The following is a 12,554-nucleotide window of genomic DNA, read 5'->3' as shown; positions in this document are numbered from 1 at the left end:
GCAAATGAGGATGCAGTTCAGAGCTACAAGTCTTCCTTAACAACTAGATGTCAACTAAATGCCAGTCCACCAACTCCATTAGGGCTTGGGAGTGGTACTGGCAATGGTTTGACACAAACATGTATCAACCCTATGTCATGGAACCATTTTACATTTTTGTGCGCTAGACTAGATCAGCTTGCCAGCTTCTAGGGGGCTACAGAACAAAGGATAGGCCTTCCCCAGCAAGCCCAATCATAGCAGCAGAGCCACATGAGAATGAGGGTCGGTTAAACACCCCCTCCCCCCTCTCCTCCGCCAGTCCTGAAACATCCCTTAATACCTTAATGGACATCTCCTGTGGATCCCCAATAAGTGTTCTGTCACCCACCACCCCCTCCCTCCCCTGGGTACTTTATTGGCTCCCAAAAGTTATAGGTACTGCCCTCTACATTAGTTTTACAATGCCATCAAAAAAACCCAGAAAAAACTGGCAAATAGTGAGAGATTCCATCTTTCCAACCAAATCTCACTGATCTCTTTATCCATATATGGCTCCTCCTTCCTCTCCTGTATCCCCTGGCTTCATACAAGATCTAGTCTCTATCTCACTGTGATTCGCTCCCTTGCACCTTTCCCTCTGGTTGCTAGATGTCAATCATACACCCACCACTGAATCTAGGGAAAGTTCGAAAAGAAAATCATGGAGGAAACTTAATTTGGTTAAACTAGTTAATTTACCGAGTTCCTGAGAATTAATAAAACTGCAAAGTGAGAAGCATAATGTCACCTCACTAACCCAAAATCACATGCCAGGTCATGGCAACCATTGCATACTTATAGGAAACTCTCCCCACAAGCATACAAGGCATCTCATCATGATATCATAAAGCAAGCAGCAAAATAAATAATCAATTAAGTAAATCCAAAATTTAAATAACTAAAATCCAAGCTTAATATATTACAAAATTCCAATAGTATCCAATAGTCTTATGTTACACTTTAATAAAACTCTAATCTAAAATAAAAAGATCAGAACTCTGCTTCTAACCACTCTCTCAAAAGAATCCCCATGCCATCTTAGCTCTTAGGATCTATAAAAATAGTAAGATATCAAGAAATGAACTAGACAACCCAGTAAACAATGAACACTTTAACTAAATTAATCAAGCAATATAATAGATAATAATTTACTAAAAATAAACATGCGGAATACATCAATTTAAAACCAAAACCAAATATGTACATTACCAAGGCATCATAGATACAATCCAATCTTTAAAATTCAATTTTCCATTCATGAATCCAATTTTCTTTCAAAACATCAAATTCATCTCATCGGCTATGAGATATGACCATATTTTCCATATGGCAAGTTCACGATATCGTGCAACTTCTTACGGTACAATCCTTCAGGATAAAATATATCCCAACATTTAACCCTCATAGGCAGAGTCATTGTGTCATGCTACTTTTGCGGCAAACCGCCCCTTCAAAACTAATAAAGTGCTAATGTACAACTCCCATTGGCAGTATCCTTTACATAGTCAAGCTAAGAGTTCAAACCATCTCGAATCAAAACTCTTTTACAAAATATGTTTCATATTTCAGATCGACAAAAATACATAAAATCATGCAATATCAAAATCAATCAAGCAAACTCAATTTTGTCGATCATGCATCATATAATATTCAAGACTATAGCACACATAATAATAAAATACTATGCATCAATTCATAGATCATGAATAACTCGACTTGGAACATATTAATAATTTACTGATAAATCTAGAAAAAAGGATGACATTACTCATCTCACAAGTATAATGATAAATCCAAATAATTTCTAAAATTCCTTCTCAAGATCCTCAATTTACAAACCATATCATAGTATACCCTCGATGGACATCTTTTTGTATAAACAATTTTATCCCTATATAGATTCAATTCTAATAATTAGAGAGAAATTGATGGAAAATCATAACAATGATAGAAAAATATGAGAAAAAGTTGGAGGAACAGGGGTTAGCCCGACGACGGTGCCCGACAGCCCGGGTTGGTCAAATCAAAATAATTTCATCTGATCAAGGTCGGACTAGGATACAAGTGGCAATAGAGATCGGGGGTGACCAAATATAATTGTATTAGACAAAAGCTAAGGTGGAGGCCGGCATACTGCCTAACAGCCATGGGTCAGGACCCCCTTCACCAAGGTCAATCAAAGTCATTAAGAAGAGGCCCTTCTTTGGGATCCAACAAAACACTAAAGTAGAGAGAGAAGTCATCTAGAGAAAAACAAGAGTGGCAAAGAGAGAAAACAGTAAGTGAACGAAACCTTTCCCTAACAAAAAAATGGGAAGCTCCTAGGTGGTGACTGTTGGCTAGAGGATCGATGGTTGGCCATCGGGAGCGGTGACAAGTGATAGCAAATAGCCGACGGCGAGGAAATCAACCGAAAAAGGTTCGTCTGAACAAGGGTTTTAGTCTCAAAATCTAAGAAATCCATGGCATCCGATGGTTGGGGCTCAACCATGGCTACAAGCCATTGTGAGGGACCAGACAAAAGCCTCGGCAACGTGCGTCGACAGTGAAGACAGCTGAAAAAAGGAAGAAAACCAGAAAATACAAAAAATACAAGGGAATCAAAGCACCCCTTTCTTGGCTAAATCTCGCGACTAATCCCATCAAAAACCATGATTCTTGGGCTAGAGAAGATAGGGAAGAGGATTAATTAGAAGATTGAGGGATCAAACCTTGATTCCAGCAATGTTAGGTTGTGCTTCATGGTGGCGGTCAGCCATAAGGAAGAAAAAGAAGAAACCCTGACGATGTTTGACTTGGAGACCTGTGATCAATGGTGGTCGTCAGAGGGATGCCGGAGGACTTAAATAGAGGCAGATTCGAGCGCCCAAGCCCTTCCTGATATCAAATTCCCACTCGAAGTCAAAGAAGGAGACGACTCCCATCAGGAATTCGAGCCTTCCCAATGTTAGACTCCCACTCGGAGTCGGAGGAGACAACTCCCATCACGAGTCCGTGCCTTAAGCACATGCAATGCACGTGCAATTCAATACCCCCGCGCCCCCAAAGCACGTGCTATGACGTGTCGTGTTTAGATTTTTTTTTTAATTAGGGGGCGGGGGAGGGGGGCTATTTTGGCTATAATGTGCCTACTAGGCCGGTCAAGTGGACCAAGCCTAGTTCAGTATCAGGGCCTAAAAAGCCTGGGTATTATTTTCTCCCCCTTTAAAAAAATTTCATCCCCAAAATTTCCGCATCTATGATTTTCAAACTTTAGGGTACACTATCCTAATCTCTCGATAGATAGCTACAAACTCTTTCAAATAGATAAAAGGACAATATTGATTGCAGAGTATAAGTTTCAAAACTAGGAGAAAAGATATCCACACCAAAACATTCTAGGTCCGAGGACAACTAACCCAAGAACCAACGATCCACTAACCCTAGATTTTTTATACCAAAAATTGCTTTAGCACAACATAAGATAGGAGAACCTACTAATGAAATGGGCACAGTGACATCCAGACAGCCAAGAACCAAAAACATTGTCCCTTCCTTTATCAATGAAATCCTCCTTTACAATAAAAATCAAATAAAGGCACCTATAATAGAACTTTTCAAATCAGATAGTTAATATTTCTAATTAGCATAAAAAAATAATTCAGATCACCACAGTTCGGTTGCGCACTCTAATTTAGACCACCAAAATTCTTTGGATTCACTAAATGACTTTCAATTAAAATACTACTCTATATTGTAAACTAATAAGATCCAAAATTTGAAATTCCAGGTAAACCCAAAGAAGAGCATTTGAGTCTCATCCCCAATTTACATTAAGCACATCCATCTTGATTAACCCTTGAGCCAATTGCCACATTGCAAACAGTCATATGAGCCAATTACTACAACCTAAACATGAGTTAAATCTTGAGTTTCCTGTCAATTCAATTAGATGTTTCCAAATCAATTTCTATAAGCAAAATTAATTAGAAGAATTTTCTTGATGCTCCACCGAGTTAGAAAGCCCTAACTCTATATAGATGAGTGAAAATCAACTCAGTTATTTCCCTCAAAGTTTCCTTCATCAGGATCTTTAGCATCCATCAAACACCTTCCATGATAATCATGTAAGCCTCTCTGAAAATCAAATTCTCCATATAGTACTAGATTTCACACACACATCATAGTCTCCGACAAAAATATATATCCAAAGATGGTAATTAAAATTATCAAAAATTCCACCAGAGAAAATACTCCACAATATTAAAATAAAATTAATTACTTCAACAAGAAAATAAACCTACTTGCAATATCCCCAAATACATTTTTCTTCCATACCGGTTCCACACATGATATACATACCAGTTTAAACTTCAAAAAATATTCTACTCAGATATCATAACAATTTTTCTTAGCCCAAGCCTCAAACAACTTCTTATGAATGGATACTAATTGCCAATAATTAACTTCAAAACTAGAAGTGATATCACAGTAAACCCTCATATCAAATTTGAGCTTCCAAATTCACTTGAACAAATAATCACAACACGTTAGTGTTCCATGGCTAATCCTCTTGTACTTAATTTAGGTCACTTCAACTAGTCATAATTTGACAAAGATTGTCTAGCTTTCCATCCTCATATATCAAAAATGTATGAAACAATTTTGCCAAAATATCCTAGTGATCTTACACCAAGCTCTTTTTTTTTAAGTCCTTGCACCTCGAGGGAGGTATTTATCATAACAGACTCCACAGAATCTATCACCACTGAGTGGCTCCCTATGCATATTGGATCTTTTCATTCATAATCAAAAAAGCTTAATAGAAAAAACACTAATATAATTTATAGTGCAATCGACACAGATTCGCATCCCAATGTTCTTAGTGTCTACCCGCCTACACTCATCCTATATCCGATTCTCTGTCTTACGATTTATCTACTTATGCTCTAATCCCATACAAACTGTCATGCCCCTAATCCAAAATTGTGAGCTAAGGTCACGACAGCCGCCACGTAATAATAGAAAATTTTTCCTACAAGCATGAAAGGCATCTCATCACGATATCATAAAGCAAACAACAAAATAAATAATCAATCAAGTAAATCCAAAATTTAAATAACTACAATCCAAACTTAATGTATTACAAAATTCCAATAGTATCCAATAGTCTTAATGTAGACTTTAATAAAATTCTAATCCAAAATAAAAAACTAGAGCTCCGCTTCTAAAGACTCCCAAAAAAATCCCCATGCCATCTTAGTTCTCAGGATCTGTAAAAACAATAAGTTATCGAGTAATGAGCTAGATAGCTCAGTAAGTAATGAACACTTTAATTAGATTAATCAAGCATTAAAATAAATAAAAATTTACTAAAAATAAACATGCAAAATACATCAATTCAAAACCAAAACGAGATATGCAGCATTATCAAGTCATCATATATGCAAATCCAATCTTTCTCAAAATTCAACTTTCCATTCATAAATTCAATTTTTTTTTCAAAACATCAAATTTATCTCATCAACCATGATCTATGACCATATTTTTCCGATGGCAGGGTCATGATACCATGCATCTTCTTGCGGTATAATCCCTCTAGATAAAATACATGGCAATGTTTAACCCTCATTGGCTAAGTCCTTTGCTAGTGTCTAACCACCATTGGCAGGGTCCTTGTGTCGTGCCACTTTTGCCGTCTCTTTTACGGCGTAAATTCTTCAAGATTAATCAAGAGCCAACATACAACCCCTATTGGCGAGATCTTCTCTACAGACATGCTGAGAATTCAAAGCCATCTAGAATCAAGACTTCTTTAGAAAACACATTTCATATTTCAAAGTAACAAAAATACATAAAACCATGTGGCATCAAAATCAATAAAGCAAACTCAAATTTGTTGACCATGCATCATATAATATTCTAGACTATAGCATATCTAATAATAAAATCCTATGCAATAATTCATAAATCATGAATAATTCGACTCAAAAAATATTAATAATTTACCAATAAATCTAGAAAAAGAGTTATATCACTTACCTCACAATTACACTAATATATTCAAATAATTCCAAATACTTATTCTCAAAATTCTTAATTTAGAGACCATATCATAGTATCCCCTCGCTGGACATCTTTTTGTCTAGACAATTTTACCCCTACATAGATTCAATTCTAACAATTAGAGAACATTCATGGAAATGCATAATAATGATGGAAAAGTATAAGAAAAATTTGGAGGAACAGGGGCTGGCCCGGCAACAGTGCTCGACAGCTTGGGTTGGTCCGATCAAGATAATTTCTTCTGATCAAGGTTGGACTAGCATATGGGTGGCTCAATAGAGAGCAAGGGTGACCAATGGTGTCCGGCAACGGCCAAGGTAGAGGCTAGCATATGCTGCCCGACAGCCATAGATCAAGACCTCTTCACCAAGGTCAATCAAAGTCATTCAGAAGAGGCCCTTCTCTAGGATCCAACAAAACCACAGAGAGAGTAGAGAGAAACCATGTAGAGAAAAACAATAGTGAGGAAGAGAGAAAAACAGTAGTGGGAAAGAGAGAAGAGAACAAAATCTCTCTCCAACAGAGAAAGAAGAATAAGGTTTGTCGTACGAGTCAGTATTGTATCATACCGAGTACCAGACCATACCGAGTACCATACCATACCGGTACCGAATAAGTATGTGGAACTATACCGTACCAACACTCGGTATGCTGAACCTTACTGTACCGTATCGCATACCCACACTATAATAAGTGGTACGAGTACCGGCGAACCTTGAAGGGGATGTGGTGACTATTGGCTGGAGGACCAACGGTTGACCACCGTGAGCAACAGTTGATCATAGCAGATGGTCGGCAGCAAGGAAACAACCAAAAAAGGGTCCATTCGAACAAGGATTTCAGTCTCAAAACCCAAGAAATCCGTGGTATTCGGCGGCTAAGGCACTGACGATAGCTACAAGTCACCACGAGGGACCAGACAAGGCCTCGATGTCTAGCGCCAGCAACAAAGACGATCGAAAAAAGCAAGAAGTAAATCATAAATCCAAAAAATACAAGGGAAACAGAGCACCCCTTTCTCAGCTAAATCCAATGACTAATCCTGCCAGAAACCATGATTCTAGGGCTAAAGAATATAGGGAAGAGAATCAATTAGAAGATTTAAGGAATCAAACTTTGATTCCCGCGACGTTAGGCTGCGACCATAGTGATGGGGGTGGGCGGCCATCTAGAAGAAAATGAAGAAACCCCAACGATGTTTGACTTTGAGAACCTGTGATCGATGGTGGTCGTCAGACGGATGCCGAAGGACTTAAATAGAGGCAAATTCAAGCGCTCGAGACCTTCTCAATGTCAAACTCCCACTCGGATTGAAGGAGATGACTCGAGAGTCCATCCCTCCTCAAGCACGTGCAGTTAAATATCCCCCCCCAACCAAAGCACATGTCGCGCATGTGTTGAGTTTAGAATTTTCCTTTGGGGAACCATTTGGGCTATGGTGCACTTACTAGGCAGGTCAAGTGGACTAAGCCAAGTTCAATATCTGGCCCAAAAGGGCCTGGATATTTCATATAATGATATCTGTAATGGAATAAAAATGAGAAAAATGAAAACTTTAGAGAACAATTGAGATTTACTCTAGGTAAACAAAATAAAGTTCTCTTTTTCTTACTAAAACAATTAGCAAAATGATATAAAAAAGGAGAGAATCTACATTCGGTCTTTCTTGGCCTGGAAGCAGCGTACAATTGAGTGCCATTATAGGTAATTTACTGGGCATCAATGAACAAATGTGAACATAGAGGGTATATTGAAATAATTACAAGTAGTCAAGATGAGAGGGGGAGGGAAGGAGAGAGGTTGAGGGCTGAGGACTAAATCCTAACCCTAGTGAAGAGAGAGGGGGAGGAAGGGGGAGGGCTGAACCCTAACCCTAACCCTAACCTTAACCCTAGTGAAGTGAGAGAGAGAAAGAGAGAGGGGAGAGGTGCTCTCGAACACCAACATAGGGGAGGGGAGTTTATAACCGAACTAGTGGGGGAGGGGTTTTATAACCGAATAAGGGGTGTAGGAAAGGTTTCATAACCGAACCGAACCGACCAACTAAACCGTTCCGACTTAGCATCGATTCAGTTCGGTACAAACTGAACTAAGGCATATTGTACCTAACCGGACGGTATAGAGCGTACCATACCGCACCGGCTCGATAGCAGTAATGCAGTATGAGGGGCATACCGATACACCGAATTGGCCTCCGTACCAAGCTACCAACATAGTAACAGAGTGGCAACTATATGGAACCCGATACCTAGGGCATACCTTGGGCTGGACCATCCAATTCGGGTCGGTTCGGTAATCACTAAGCCGAATACACTACTATTCACCAACTGCACATCATTATTGTTAACTATCTAGTATCCATCTTTTCATTTATGCATCCTTTAAGCAATCTATGTTGTCATTGTTTTGTAACTATTAACATCATTACTTTTTGGATTCATACTTCACATAAATCCCACAGCTTTATGTTCTCCTAATAAATCTCTAATTACTTTATCTATATCAGAAATCACATTTTGGTACAACTTTCAATATCCATAGGCCATTCACCACTAACTCTAAGGACATCAGACTTTAATAACAACAAAAAAGGAGTATGATGGTAATAGGAAAAATAATTGAATCTAAAAGTGACAACAAAATATAATACTATGAACCAAGGACAGTGGAACCGATATCAGACACCGTACCGGTTGCCCGGCGGGACGAGCCGGTACGGGCCCGCGTCGTGCCGTGCCGGATCTGTATCGACACATCTTCTACGGTGGGAGAGAGGAAGAACGAGAGAGGAAAAGAGAGCGGAGGAGGGAGGGAGAGGGAGAGAAGGGAAGAGAGAGGGTGGCCGGGGCCGGCCGGCGGAAGCTAGGGCGACTCCGCACAGAGGAGGTGGAGGCTGGGGAGACACGGAGAGGGCAAACCCATTGCCGACTTCACTTAAAAAAGCAAAAATAAAAAGAGCCCCCTCCGGGCTACTATTTTGAACATTTCGTTCGAAACAGGGCCCGGCGGCAGAGCCCTGCCTCTGTCTCCCCAGCCTCCGCCGGTCGGCATCTCTTGCTTCCTCTCCCTCTCCCTCCCTTCCCCGCTCTCTCTCTCTTTTCCTCTTCTCCTTCTTCCCCTCCGGCGAGCCATCTCGATATCAATGGCGGAACTGTCCCGGTCCGCCGCTGGTACGGCCCAGAACGCCCCAAACCAAGCGTTCGGGATGGTTCCACAGATCTTGTTATGAACTGTATCATTGCTAGCACAAGGATGAAAATTGTAAGGAAAAATTTGGAAAAGCTTACAGGAACATCAGAGATAACCTAGAATAGGAAGGATTGGATAAAATAAGTCCACAAAGCCAACCCTAAAATGTCAAGGGTTGAGGATCAAGATTAAGGTTCACGAAGCTGAACTTGCCTGAGTTCTGGCTGCAATCCAGCTTGCCCATGAGAAAAAAGGAAAAAAGTTCCATGGAGTAACAAAATTGTAATAGTTACACAATCTTCTGATCCACATTCAAATGCTTTCATCAAAGTAAGAAAACTCGTTAAGCCACCTTATATGCAAATCACATGGCCAATGGAAAACACATTTTATCAAATCATTTCTGCTGATTGTAATGTTTGGAAACATTTTGGTCAATAAAAGTGCAAAGAAAGAACATCTTGAATCTGCATAGCAGTTTTTGAAGCAATAACATATTATGGTGATATTTTTAGAATATAAAGTGCAAAAACAACATTCTGAACTTGGGGAAAAAGAAGTTGGCTACATACCGAACCATGCCAATCAGCACGATGAACTGTTCCAAAAGAACCTGAAAATGAACACACTAAGCATTTTCAAGGAGAGCTGCTTACAAAATCAAGGACAGAACTCTATGACAAGCATGAGAGACAAACATTATCTATAGATTCTATACCATCTAGGTCTTAACTATATAAATGGCTTGTTGATGAACCAACATACTGCTAGATAAAAATTATGAATCCAGACTGTCTCCAATTCACAGTTGAACTGGGGAGGTCCAGTTCCACATCACCCTCAGTCCCTGTATCGCACATGGCCGGTGACTGAACTGGGCCTCTCCAGTGACTGGATAGGATCCAAACTCAAAATATATACACATTTACCTGCTCCAATCCTCTCCTTTAGAACGAGATCACCCCATGGAATGGTCAGATCATCCATAGCAAGAGTTATATCACTGCTGGGTTTATTTCGCCCTTGCTGATGTTCCTCCATGAACCAGAAATCTTTCCTTTTTTCAGATTTTGAATCAGAGAAGGCAATAAATGGTAAAACATCTCTACGTGCATCTTGTGGGATGAGTCTTTGTTGTGCTGCTTCTTGTCTCATAGGTTCTGAGCCTCTTACATTCTGGTGAAGATTGTGCATCTTTTGTAACTGAGAAATCCCTTCTTGGCCATTTGGCCGAGCAGTAATTTGGACATGAGGCTGTGTCTCAGGGAGTTTCATTTTACTGCTTGTTACTGGTGAAAAGGGTTTCACATCTCCATACTTCTCATCAGAATGCTTAGAGGAAGATGGCTCCACAGCATCTTCCTGACCGACTATGGTACCTGTAACCATGCAACATGCAATTCTTGTTAAAGCTTTGTACTGGATATACATTTTACTCATTGGAAGTACTGCTAAAATTTGAAACGTGTGATTTGTTCCCTCATTCGAAATCAATAACTTCGTATAAGATGTAACCAAAGGAAGTTACCAACACCATAGAGGCACAGACAGTGCACTTCTTAAAAAAATTAATATAAATAATCTTCTTGTAGGTTTGAATATATGTTCAGATGTTGAAAATTAACAGATTTAAATGTACTCTTTAATCTATATATAACCAAAGTCAAATCAAAATCTGTAAAAACAGATTAAACTATTATTGAATAAACTATCAACAACTGCATCAACTACAGTAGTTATGACTAACCAACTTGCTTCCAAACAAATAGCTTCCTAAACCCAATCTGCAGGTATCATACAAAACTTTATCAAGTATGAGATAAGGTAAAGAGAGTAAATGCAGTTCTCGCAGTCAACCTGACAAACAGCATATAGAATTGTTAACATGAAACCTTAATGGGCAGGTAATAGGAGATTTTATAACACAAGCTGCAGGAAGGATGGCAAAAAATTTTATTAGAAAAATCAAGAGAGAAAATTGCTGCCTTTAGAATTTATGGGAAAGGAGAATATGCATAACATGAGATAGCCAATGCAAAAATGTCATCAAGAAGCAAATGCTTGTTGGATTTTGGAGTTCACTGAGGTAAATTCTTCACCTACAGACTTGCGGACTTCCTCCTCAAGGCAGCAGTTCCAAATGAATCAGTTGCACAATTTGAGATATCCACAGTGAACAAATACAGTAATTTTGCAACGTTAAAATGGATGTCCAGAACTTTTATCAAGCAAAAAAGGATATCGAGAACCAGTAAACAAAAGGATGGGCACAGTTACCAGACTAATTTCCAATAAATGAGCATAACAGTATCTTTGCAGTAGACATAGGACAACCATCCAGTACTTTACCTCATACACAAAACTATTGATAAAATTTGTATTCAGAATAACTTAATGGAGACAGGGAACTAAGAATACAAGTCATATCACTAAACTCCACACCAGCCCTTTAAAAGAGAGGCCTCAAAGGGTCGGTCTTTATGATAGATAGAAGGCTTAAGAAGTGTTTAGGTATCTGGCCAGATCTTGGAGAAACATGTTACTTTGAAGTACTACTTGAAACACATTTCCCTGACATTTTCTCGTAGTAATAAAGAGGACTTCATTTGTCAGAGTTTTGACTTGATACATGTGAAAGATTGTAGTATCCATCCCTTCAGCGAACCATTGACATGACATTTGGCAATTTGGTCCCTTGCATGGCTTCTTTAAGTCTATTACAATTTTCCATCATGGGACAATAGGAATTAGCACGTTGAGCCTTTGTCTTCTTAAAGGGCATCACTTGCTTCAAGCAGATCTTATGAGGACTAAAGTAAATTGTATCATGACACCTCTTCCAAGTCTGAAATTTCAGAGATTACAGCCTATGTGGTATAGAAACTCAGGTAGCCAATTTCAAATCAGGCTTCAAACAAGAAAAATGAATATTATTAAGGACTGCATCTAAAGAAAATAACAATGATTTGAAGTTCCTATTTGTATTCAAGAAAAGAAAAAGAAAGATAAAAAAGATGAGATAACAGAAATAATAGGACTTGTAGTTCCAAAACAATGAATTTAAGTAGGATTTATCTCCATCAAACATTAAATTCATCTCAAAAGAAAAGAAAGTTCCTTATTTTACGACACAAGCTTTTTCTAGAACAGAAAAAGATTCAATTAATTTTAAAGCAAATGAAAGCACAAACAGAACAGATACTAAAGCTTTTCCATTAGCCAACATTCAGAAAACGAATACTAAACCAAAATATAAGGATTTGTTAGCCTAGAGGCCCTAGACATCCAATCAAACCCCA

The 12,554-nt window shown here is 38.8% G+C and overlaps 1 protein-coding gene across 18 annotated transcripts in view; it reads right to left on the bottom strand.

The window, feature by feature from the left end:
- Positions 1–12,554, bottom strand: part of CTR1 (Protein kinase superfamily protein) — a 46,468-nt gene that overhangs the window by 16,896 nt on the left and 17,018 nt on the right. For 9 of the 18 annotated variants that reach the window (XM_026800540.3, XM_017846962.4, XM_008776821.4 and 6 more), the window contains exons 6-7: positions 10,185–10,634; positions 9,828–9,868 (exon numbers count right to left, since the gene is read on the bottom strand). In XM_026800540.3, coding sequence (XP_026656341.1) covers positions 9,828–9,868; positions 10,185–10,634 — 491 coding nt within the window. Of the gene's footprint in view, positions 1–9,827; positions 9,884–10,184; positions 10,635–12,554 lie in introns of all 18 variants that reach the window. The other 9 variants (XM_088706801.1, XM_088706802.1, XM_088706805.1 and 6 more) reach the window with 1 other exon arrangement.

Source organism: Phoenix dactylifera, chromosome 11 (assembly GCF_051530095.1).
Source record: "Phoenix dactylifera cultivar Ajwa chromosome 11, Ajwa_hap1_PhDact_Kaust_v1.1, whole genome shotgun sequence".
In the NCBI taxonomy this organism is placed as follows: Eukaryota; Viridiplantae; Streptophyta; class Magnoliopsida; order Arecales; family Arecaceae; genus Phoenix; species Phoenix dactylifera.
This window is presented reverse-complemented; position numbering and strand designations above follow the sequence as displayed.